Below are 12,049 nucleotides of genomic sequence, written 5' to 3' on the forward strand. Positions count from 1 at the left end.
AATCTTTTCACATGATAATGTGAAACCCGACCTTTTTTTTCCTTTTTTGGTTTTTGTGTGTGGCAGTAATAATGCATATACATTAGTTTCAACACAAATTTATTTTGAACGTTCTCACCCCTGTACGTCATCAAATTGTGTAACTGCGCCACCTAGTGGACGTGATCTAAGGTATTGTGCTCTTGGAATGGCAACCGAAATGTTATGTATTGGTTGTTCCTAGCCCCGTCATAACCAATTTCAAATGCGTCTTTTCTTTTTCCTTTGTAAGATTGGTTAATTCTGAAGAATTATGAAGAAAATATTTATTTAATCGCAGTCACGTTCTAAACAGCACTTTCCAAGAATTCCCCCCTAACCGGTTTTGCTCTTTTCATCAATTTGGATACGTGTCCAGTTTTTTTTGTAATTCGATGTAATGTCATATTCTCCATCACCTACTTGATGACTGTCTTCACTAAGTCATGTACAATATATTTAATGCCTGATCATGAAATTTTGGTACCTATGAGAATTCTCTGATTCTATGGCAGCTCTCGTCTGCTGTAAAAAAAAACGGACTGGAAAAGCCTACCAGAACATCCAAACTTTAATGGTGTCCCAATAACCATACGCCGATTTGGTTCCTTTCTCTGGGATTTTAATTTTTTAATGCCTGCTTGCAAACACGGTTTTTTAATAGAATGAGCATGCGCGCGTGCGCCGAGGGCCTCAGGTGAGGGAGGTTCTTTCGGCTTGTCCCGTTAGGGGTCGCCACAGCGAAACGCTCCGCAGTGCATAAAACGTTAACCGTCAGGACGTCTCAGCCAATCACAATCCAGAGGATCCTCATCCTCAACTCCAATAAAGGCCGGCAGCGGCATCGTTTCTACTCAGATTTGGTCTAAAGCTCCACCAGAACCGGATCACTATCGTCGCAGACGGAACTCTCGCTGGAAGCTAAGATGAAAAAGTTCGGCCCAGCGTTGCGCGTTCTCTGGGCCCTGACAAGTTGGTGTGCGTTCGTTGGCGTTTCGGCGTGTCCCGCCGTGGAGGAGGCGTTCGGAGCCGTGGCCGGCTTGCTGCTCCCCGACCAGCAGCGCCAGCATCTGGGGGAAGGCTCGCTCGTCACTCTCTTTAATACACTGGAGAACCGTGTGCAGTGTGGAGAAGTGCCGTGTGGAAAGGTACCGTCCTTTTTCTTTCTTTTTTTTTTTTTTATTTTATTTTTCTGTTTCAAAGTCAAAGCGCGCATCAGGTGCGGTGCTAAAGGATTGACGTTCAAAAGCCGTTCGTGTGCTAACGACGCGATTAAAACAAGTTTTCTGATCTTTCGGGCTTGGTTTTGAATCAATGAATGAATGAACACTCTTTAATAGCCAAGGGTTACATTATTGTTTATATTCTTCTAACAGTCGTGTTGTCCATCATTTCATGTATGCTAGCTATCAAGTTTCTTTGATCCCTTTAGCTTTGTGGCGCCGGTGACTTATCAAGGGACTGACCTCCAACGTCCGGGATTGGGACTCAAAAGCTTCCCCTGCTAAAAGTTTACTGTGGAAATTTTATAGAATTTGTACCTAACAACTTGTTCTATAAAACTTTGGCTGTGATTTTCTACAGAAATTCAATAGGACTTGGGTCCTAAAGTTCTAGAGTTCTTTACAAATTCTTTAGAAATGTTGTATAGAAAAATGTTTACCATGGTCGAGCCAACAAAACAGCCCACAGTTAAAAAAAAAAAAAAGTATTTTTCTGTCCTCCATTTGTTTTTAAAAAAAATAATGATTAAAGTAACCAAATATTGGGGAAATATTGAGAGTAAAATATTAATCCTTATCTGAATAACCTGTATATGGCAGGCACTATTTTATATTTATGAAAAATAAATGTTAGAATCATTAGATTTTATGAGCATTTAGGGATTTTTGAGTTCATTTGACATTTTGTTTTTTTTTTTATATTATTGCCCGGCGGCCGCACTGAATGTTTCTGCTAACCCTATGAAAGGAAAGGAAAGAGGAAAAAAATGATGAAAGATTAAGAAAACAAAATATATATAGTAAAATATGAATCCTTATTTGAATAACATGTTGGATACGCTATTTTATATTTATTGAAAATAAATGTTAGAATCGTTATATTTTATGAGCATTTAGGGATTTTTGAGTTCATTTGACATTTTATTGTTTTTGATCATATTACTTGCACTGTATGCGGTTTTGATTTTTTTAAATATTGTGTTTGTCATTTTTATTGTTTTTATCCCGTTTTGAATGTTTGATCTCTTTGTTTTCAAATGCCTTTAATCATGTAAAGCTCATTGCGTCACCTCGTGTATGGAGTGCGCAATACAAATAAACTTGCTTTGCTTTTTTAATATTGCCTGGTGGCCAGAACGACTGTCTGCAAACACTATGGAAGGAAAGTGCGTGATGAATTGTTCCAACTGGCAGAAATGAAAGACATCACAGCCCGGCCTGTGGTGATAAGTGATTTACAAGTCAAAGAGGGTCCTCCATTGTTGCTCATAATACTGTGGTCAGTGTCAAACCCTATCGAGGATCAATAAATCGATAATTCAATTGAGCCAAAAAGCGGCACGTCATCAGCCAATTTGTTGCCCTTGGAGGGGAAAAAAAAGCCTACTATGTCACTTTCAATAATTGCAACGGAATTAGCAATTATCACAGTGCATCGTTTAGAAATAATCATAAAAACAGGTACAAACTGAAATGTACAGAAAGTGAACATTTATCACAGTTAACTATACACAACTCAATTTTGATAACTTGGCATGAAAACAGAAATGCTTGTGTACACAAAATAGTTTCCCTTATTTAAGTAACTTTTGTCATGCTCGTAGAAAAAAAAATCACTGGACATGTTATCACAACTAAGTGTTCCCATATTTTTGCTGAGCTTGTCAACTGAGGAACAAAAATGCAACATTGGTTAATGATAACTGAAAAAAAGCCTGTATTTGTTTTTTCTTGTTGTTGTATTTTTTTTTTAACTTAAACTGAGAAATTTGAACAACAGATGCTCCCTTAAACATAGTAAGAGTAAAAAGTTATATTGAAAAAATTCTCAACTAATATTCATGAACAATCCATTTGGGCTTTGTTACTTCCCACCACTGCCCAACTGATGTTGGTTGTGCAGGTTATTGTTTCCCAGTTTCTGGGTCACGCTACTTTTAGACGATGCCATCAAAAGGTGATAGTTTTTTGTTTGTTTGTTTTTTAAATACAGCTACTGTGATTCATGCATTGTGAGTGCATCAACGTTCGTAGTTAGTTGAATGTTTATCTTACTGGTGGTTCCCAAAACATCAATGTTTTTTATTTCAATTGGATAATCTGATTCAGGTGAAAGCAACGGGTAACAACATTTTTTTTTTTTTTTTTTTTTTTAAATCCCCAGTGCAACCTTACAGATGCCGCCCACCAGCTGATCAACAATCACAGCGACCCCCGGCAGGGAAGCACCGAAGAAGAACACGGTGTCAACGTGTCGGGATTTACGGCCCTCGCCGCTGGCTGCATCGTGTATCTGACCTCTCCTGACACGGTGTGCATCGCGGCGGGCCAGGGGAGGTGGGGGCAGGAGGTAGAACACTTCCTGGATGGAATCGCAAGTGGCAATTCCCATGAGCATCACCATGAGGAAGAGGAGGGTGACGTGTGCCACGGGCATGAACATCGGCACGTGGGCCTCCGTGGATTAGAAAGTGCGCTCAGCGAACTTCTTAAACACTATGAGTCATCAGGCAATGAGGTCAGTGGGAAAAATATTTGCTTATGCTTGGTTATCAACTGTTTTTTGACCCTAAGAAGTGAACGAGCCACCCGACCTGGAGTTTGACAAAAAATACCCAGGAAAGGTGAGCTGTCACTGGCCAGTGGTTCAGCCTTACTGGGGCCTCCACCTGGAGCCCCTTTTTATCGAATAATATGGGGTTCATTTTTAACAAGCGGTTCCTAATATGGCCGGGGGACCAAAGCCCTCAGGTTTTGTGACCATCTTAGATCCAAAAACTAATTTTGGGACAAAAATATCTAGGCGGTTTTAACAAATTACCTAAAAAAGGTCAAGTGGAGGCACTGAATGATGCCTTTAGTTGTGGACGAGTGGTTCAGGATGATAAATAGAACTCAGTGAAGGATACTCCATCTTTCTTTTTATTACCATTTAACCAGGGCTGCGTCACAGCAAGCGACATCATGTTGGAGGTCGGCGCCCCATCAGCGGAGCAAACCCAGGCGGCGGGCGCAGTTCTGGGTCGGGTCCTGTACCACGCCCTGCGAGGTCGATGCTTTCGATCGCTTCCTGAGGAGAGCTTCTTCCTGGATTACATCATGCACCAACTGGGCTCTGAGAATATCACCATCAAAGGTAAAAAAAATAAAAATAAAAAAAATACAAAAACAAAAGTAAAAAAAAAAAAAAAAATACATTTTCTGGAACTCGTAGACCTGGAGGCTCTCATGAAGTCTCTGGACGTGGGACCCAGCTTGGAGTCGAGCCATGGACATGAAGAGAATAAGCACGCGCATCATGATCATGATCACGATCACGGTCACGATCACGGTCATGATCACGGTCACGATCATGACAGCCAACACCAACACCCGGAACCAAACAGCACCTGGGAGGAGGTAATCACATCATTGATCGTCATGAAGTATTTTTATGTCTGACTCTTTCGATTCTCCCAGCACTGTTTTTCTGCACACGAATTGGTGCTGATCCACGGCGTGGGCGGGACCTCCCCAACCTTGGGTCGCTCGGACCTGGCCCGGCTTAGCCCGGCTCTGATCCAGCAGATCCTGAGTGGGGCCTGCTCCGGTTCGCGCCCGGCGAAACCAGACAAGCTCAGCAAAACGGAGAGTAAGCGCTCTGCGGCTAATAATCTGAGAAGTTATCGTTCACACAGATACATACTGTGCCTTTGTGGAAAGTATTTGGCCCCCTTGAACTTTTCAACCTTTGGCCATGTTTCATGCTTCAAACCTAAAATTTTTGTCAAGAGCAAGCCATCTATACGGAGACTTATTTACACGTATACACATTCTATGTATCATCAGTCAACATTGGATCATTCAGAGATTGTCACTGAACTTCTGGAGTGAGTTTGCTGCTCTGAAAGTAAAGGGGGCCGAATAATATTGCACGCCCCACTTTTCAGTTTTTTTTATTTCTTAAAAAAAGTGTAAAACATCCAATAAATTTCGTTCCACTTCACGATTGTGTCCCACTTGTTGTTGATTCTTGACAACAACAAAAAATATTTTATATCTTTATGTTTGAAGGCTGAAATGTGGCGAAAGTTTGAAAAGTTTAAGGGGGGACGAATACTTTCACAAGGCAGTGTAACTGCTGGGCCAATTTGGGCCAGCTACATTTTGGCTTTGACGCTCTTGCGTCTCGTGGTTTAGGGTACCTCTACGCAACGCTGGCCAACATGGTCATCGTGCTGGTGTCCATGGTCGGCATCCTGCTGCTGCTGTGCACGTCGTGCACCGTCGTCTACCAGCTGTGCATCCAGTTCTGCATCAGCCTGGCCGTGGGCTCGCTGTCGGGGGACGCCTTGCTGCACCTGCTGCCCATGGTCAGCCATCTGCAACTCCGTTTTTTAACTTTTATTGAGTCAAGGTTTGAGATGAGGAAAAAACCTCACGGCATACCACATAAAAATGTCACATGTAGTTTCTGGGCCTGCACGTGCACTCGGACGAAGCCGGCGGCAGCGGGCTGACGCACCACCACCATGGGCATCAAGAGCCGGGGGTCTCGGACTACGTGTACAAGATGCTGGTGGTAATGGCGGGCATCTACTACTTCTACCTGATGGAGACGATCTTCAACATCATCACGCGCGGACATCGCCAGGTAAGTGCGAGAAAATGCAACTTTTTGATGAGGTCTTATAGATGATATAATAACGCAAAATGTTTCCATTCTTTTAGGACAAATCGAGGGATCACCACTGCGACCACGAGCATGTTCTCGAGCTGTATCAACACGAAAGGAAACAAAAATACAAATTGTACTCAACTCCCAAAGCAGACCCGGTAGGAAATGTTGCACATTTGCGCTAAATTGATATGATTATGACTGTCGTTACTGTGATGTGTCTCAAGGTAAAAGAGGAGGAGGCACATGAAAGCGATCTGCACAGCTCTAGCGGGAGGATCAGAGGTAAGAGTATACAGTAATATTTTCATACTCATTCGTGATTCACAAATTCTCCAGACACGTCGACAGATATTTGCTGAAAAACTCTATTTACATTTTTGTACTCGTTCTAAAACAACATGAGATGCCATATAAATCAAGAAGTGGTTCACTATTTGGTCTCACAATAGTAGTAATTGACATTATCTTGAAAAAAATTGACATCTCTTTTTTAATATTTGTGTGTTTTTGCAGAACGATGGCTGCTGCCTTTCATGATCACCTTAGGGGACGGCATCCACAACTTCGCCGACGGCCTGGCGATGGGCGCCGCCTTCTCGCTCTCGTGGAAATCCGGACTGGCCACGTCGTTGGCCGTCTTCTGCCACGAGCTGCCGCACGAGCTAGGTGATGCATACACGCGCATGCTGAAGTTGACACTGCAAGAAAAACAGCGCCACCTACAGAGGCAGCTAAACATTGGCCTAGTGGGGTCTTAGTGTGTGTCACAAACAAGTCCCTTCCGCACTAGTAATGATCTTAAATGTGTTGATGTTCATGAGATGAATTTTTCCTTACTAGTTGTGTGATTGGAATTCACTCTTTGGCCCCCACAGGCGATTTTGCCATCCTGCTGCACAGCGGCCTGTCGGTGCGCCAGGCGCTGCTGCTGAACCTCGCCACCGCCATGACGTCCTTCATGGGCCTCTACATCGGCCTGGGCGTAGCCACAGACCTGGCCACCACGCAGTGGATCGCCGCCCTCACGGCGGGCCTCTTCCTCTACGTGGGCTTGGCCGACATGGTGAGTGGTACTACTTCAAAAGTACAGTGCGACATCTCAAGCGGATCGAGGAGTCGTGTGGGTGGGGAGATGAATATCCAGATAAACTGAAACAAACCAAAAAAATTGGTACCTTTATCTGGTCATGTTTTCTACTCCAGTTGCCCACCATGATCCACATCAACTCCAAGAGACCGTGGCTGATGTTCGCCCTGCAGAACGTCGGCCTGCTGAGCGGCTGGGGCATCCTCCTGCTGCTGTCACTCTACGAGGAGAGCATCAGCTTCTAGCAGCCTTGACCCTACTTTGGCCTCAGCACAAACAATCACTTCTTTTCTATGAAGTTCAATGTTAAAAAAAATAAAAACTCTTGCTGACACATTGGGTAAAATTCTTGGGCTGCAGTTGGTTTGTTGTTGTTTTGGCAATGTTGTCATGACCATGGAGACCAGGGCAAGAGAACAAAGGCACATTCAAAAATATGAACGTGTGTGCGTTGATGAAGTAGTCTTAATGATTTTCAGTTACAGAATCATTTCTATGAAAAAAAAAAAGTACACACACACTCAAAAGAAAAATGTTTTTACTCAATGAGGATCTGAAAGCAAGTCAGGCAAGTTGAACGGAGAATCGAAATTGGCATCTTCACCACTGTCATGGACGTTCCTCATTATTAAAGAATAAATGTCCGCATAACTAACCCAATTTAGAGTGTTCCAATTAATGTTGCATGTTTTTTGGGATGTGGGAGGAGACCGGAGTGCCACACAAGTGGGGCCGGGATTTGAACCCCAGTCCTCAGAACTGTGAGGCCAATGCTTAACAGCTGCTCCACCATGCCACCTTTGTTCTACCAGAAGAAACCAATTTTTTTTTAAATTAATTAAAAAACAGAAATGGGCTCAGCGCGGATCCCTGATGCAGTCCCATCTCCACCTCAAATCTTCTGACACACCAACGTCACACCTCACCGCTGTTCTGCTGCGCTCATACATGTTCTCCAACCTCCAGATAGGGGCGCCTTTTTTTTTTTTTTTTTTACTGGGAAAATAGGTGTGCTGCAGGGAGAGTCTGGATATTCAATTCTTACCCCTGCAATAACTAATGACAGATGCCATCTAATGCATCTGCTTTTAATGGATATTGTTTCATAAATGGGCTATTTTCTGTCTTTGGTCTTATTTGTACAGGTTGTGCTCCCCTAATGAGTCGCACAGCTAATGGTTCTATCGGCCATGTGCATCCTGGGACTTGTTTTTAAAAATGTTTCCTCTTCCTTTGTTTGGTAAAAGTCAATACCTGCGTCACTTTTGATGACGGTGACGGCCTGCGCTAACCTGCACTTTTCAAATTTTCCTCGTCTCGTTTTCGATCAGTTTTCGTTTGGTCTCTTTTACCCCTGTAGAGGTCTGTCAAGGCCTGTGGGAGTCTGACCCGTGCGTTACTTTTTTTCCATTTCCGGGAGTGGATTTGTAGATTTTGTTTTCGCACTGGGCCTGGAGTCTTTTTGTACCACATTGTTACATGACGAATGTCTTCATTCATTTGATCTTGTTGTTCTCTTCGGAAATGTTCTGCTGGTTGTAGCGGTGTCTTTCCTGCAAAAAGTGGCATCTTGTTTCGTTTCTTTTTATCATTCCAAATTTTCTTCACATGGAGGGCATGATTATGTGTGGGAGCTAGTGGTCCTCCCTTCAAGTCCGTCTGATCGTCATTTGGTGTGGAGGTGTAGGTAGAGAGGTGTGGTCGGTTTTTTAATTTCTGTGTGCCTTTTTTAACGACTTCCTCTTGTCTTCCAGTTTCTATTGTCCTCAAAACTGGTCCTGTCTCATCATCTTCCTGTCTCTGAAGCATCAGATCTTTCTATTTACTCATTCTTCCTGTTCTCTTTCTTGTCCTTTCCTTCTTTTGACTCCTTTCCCTCTTTTTTTTTTTTTTTTTTTGCTACCCATAATCACTATTGGGATTCGTCAAACCCAACTTTGGCCATTTTAATAAGGTCACTTTTATGTCATCTCTTAGCTGGATTTTTTTTTTTTTTTTTGCGAATTAAGTTAGCGTGGTTGTATTTTGTCATCCATTTGTCTAAAAAACATGAATTGTTGTATTAAAATAATAATAAAAAAATAACTCATGTGCAAAGTCAGTAAAATCATGATTGATACATTTCTTTCCTCTTTCCTTATGGAAAAAAGGAAAAGCATCTATTCGCTGGAGGCACTCATTTCTCTAAGTATCCAACAACTAATTGATGCGACCAAAGACTTTTGCACGGCAAAAATATATTTTGATATCAGGAGCTTAGCTGTGAGGTGCATTCAAACTCTGATTCCATCCGTTTATGTCACAAGGGGAATCCCGGTGCTAATTAAAAGGGACTTTGGCACGCACACACGTTCCCACGATGACCTTTTGCTATTAAAATTACTTAATGGACACGTGACAACGTGCCAAAGTCATCTCCAGTTTTTAAGTGTAAAACGCAAACGGTGGTTCTTGATGTTTAATCATGATGTAACCTTGCATAGTTTATTAGTTTTTTCTATGTCTGTAGGTTTAATGGTGCACAAGAGTGGTGAATATATATATATTTTTAAGTTTGATTTAATTTTGACTCAGCTCTCAAATTCCCTGATGGTAAAAGTAAAGGGTGAAAAAAGTGTGAATATTTTAGTCTACAATGTGATATATATTTTGTGTATTTGATTAATAAATATGCTGTCAAAAAACACTTTTTCCCTTTTCCAATCTGACAAGAGTTTCAATTTATCATTTGCCTTGTCCATCTCATCAATTAATCTAAATATCAGGTTAGAATCGATACTGTAATAATTAGAAAAACAACAAAACTTGGAAATGTGAATATTGAATCAGTAAAAGTAATAAAATTAATTTAAAAATATTTAAACAAAAATGTATTATTTTTTTCCTATCTTTAGGTTTTTTTAATGCTGTATGAGTGGTGACTATTGTTTTTTTTTTTTTTTTTACGTTTGATTTAGTTTTGACTCAATTTCCCTGATGGTAAATGTAAAGGGGGGGGAGTGTGAATATTTTAGTCTACAGTGCAATATATATTTTTTATATTTGATTAATAAATATTCTGTCAAAATATCAATTATTTTTATTGAGATTACAATCTGACAAATTTGAATTTTGCATTTGCCTCGTCCACGTCAATTAATCTAAACATCAGGTTAGAATGAATCACAATGGAACTTGGAAATGTAAATATTGAATCAGTAAATGTAATAAAATTCATTTTAAAAATACTTAAACAAAAATGGGAATAATTCCAAATGAAATGATTAAAAACCATGAGCTCCAGAGATCTTCTACCAGATCTACAAAGGTAACCGTTCAAAAGAGGGTTCAGGAAGAATTTTCAAGGAATTAGATATACCACAGAATCGGAACCAAGGAGGGGAAAATATGCCACAAAAAGTGACATTACCATTATCAAGAACTGAACGTCCCTGCAAAATTGATACAAAGACGAGAGGAAAATTGGTCAGGGAGGCCCAACGAAACATTGCAGGAGCTGCAGGAGTTCCAGGAAGAAAGAAAACATCAATGCGTGGCTTCATTTTTGCAAAAGCACACAAATTGTACACGTGGCAACATTCAATTAAATGAAGTAGTTACAAAACAGTTACAGTTGTGTTACTTCTCCCCGAAGAACACAGAAGAGCAACACAGTTAAACTAAAATGGAAACATTCCTCAGAAAAGACAAAAGATGATGAATGCTTTTCACATAGTTACTGCATTTTGTCCTTGAGAGAAAAGGAAGGTCGGTATACAAGCACAAAGAACTATTGAAGTGACATCATCACACCAATCCGTGTGATAGTACGATAAACTACGGGTTAATATAACAAATAAGTTGAGACTAGATTGGTGAAGTGAAGACAGCGTCCCTGTTGCACTCATGTAAATGACAACCCAAATACTGCACTGAGGCCTGACAGAGAAGGAAGTTTTGCTATTATCAGCGCTTTTTTTTTTTTTTTAAAGCACCAAAGTCAAAACGGTGTCCTGTGCAAAATATCGTTCGCATGACCCTTTTTATGTGATGAGGACCCAAATTGGAATAGAATCGGGGAGTAGATTGAATCAATGATAAATACAAAGAAACAGAACACGTTCCCGCTTTTGAATTTATGATGCAGGTCAATATTTGCCTTCTGAGTCAATGCTTGGAAAAAAAAAATATTCATGGAGGTCTCGGGAAAGAGACCACATTAAGTAGGATCCTTTCAGCTAGTCCCATTAGGGGTCGCCGCAGCTAAACGCTCATATTTGGCAGTTTCTACGCCAGATGCCCTTCCTGATGCAACCCTCGAACAGTTTCTCCCGGCTTGTACCATTTAGGGGTCGCCACAGCGTGTCATATCGATCGCTTATATTTGTTTGGCACAGTTTTTACACCGGATTCCCTTCCTGACGCAACCCCTCTCCCCAAAAACCTGACACCTCTCCAGCCACTTCCTGTCCACTGAGATCAGCCGGTTGGCAGAAGAAGGTCTTCCCCACGCTGGTGGATCGTCCAAGTCTCCCGAGGCCTTGGGATCCAACGCCTCCATCTGGAATCCCAGTCTTTTTCTCCATCTGCAAATAGAGTAACTGCGCCACCTAGTGGACTTGATTGTATAATAGTGTGCTTTTGTTGGAATGGCAACCGAAATGTTCAACATTGTTTTTTCCTGGCCCCATCATAACAAATTTCAAATGCGTGTTTTCTTTTTCCTTTGTAAAATAAGGGGCCTCGTGGCTTACAATTATGAAGAAGAGGTGAATTTAATCTAAACAGACAGCACTTGCCAAGAATCCCCTCCTGACCGGTTTTACGTCTTTTCATCAATTTGAATATGTTACACTCAAGAATGGAGTCACCCAATTCTTTGTGCAGCATATTAAAGTTTTTTAATTTTCTTTCTGTAAACAGCGCAGAATACACATTTAGCTCACATCACATGAAATTTATGATAAATAGTATACGCTAACAGTTCTCACACGCGATACGTTTGAAACAATATTTTAAATTAGTGAGTTCTGTCCGAATTCCGGTGTTCAAGAACATACAGAAATCAAATATGACAAGTTA

At 41.3% G+C, this 12,049-nt stretch overlaps 1 protein-coding gene across 1 annotated transcript; it reads left to right on the forward strand.

Moving 5' to 3' along the window:
• The first annotated feature begins 801 nt into the window (after positions 1-801).
• Positions 802-7,322, forward strand: LOC133497914 (zinc transporter ZIP4-like). Its single transcript, XM_061814183.1, has 12 exons — positions 802-1,166; positions 3,406-3,759; positions 4,182-4,377; positions 4,456-4,640; positions 4,701-4,872; positions 5,421-5,593; positions 5,692-5,874; positions 5,952-6,056; positions 6,126-6,183; positions 6,415-6,567; positions 6,777-6,964; positions 7,105-7,322. Exons 1-12 carry the CDS (start codon positions 945-947, stop codon positions 7,231-7,233), a joined length of 2,118 nt encoding a protein of 705 aa, XP_061670167.1. The 5' UTR covers positions 802-944; the 3' UTR covers positions 7,234-7,322.
• The last annotated feature ends 4,727 nt before the right edge of the window (positions 7,323-12,049 follow it).

Source organism: Syngnathoides biaculeatus, chromosome 1 (assembly GCF_019802595.1).
Source record: "Syngnathoides biaculeatus isolate LvHL_M chromosome 1, ASM1980259v1, whole genome shotgun sequence".
Classification (NCBI taxonomy): domain Eukaryota; kingdom Metazoa; phylum Chordata; class Actinopteri; order Syngnathiformes; family Syngnathidae; genus Syngnathoides; species Syngnathoides biaculeatus.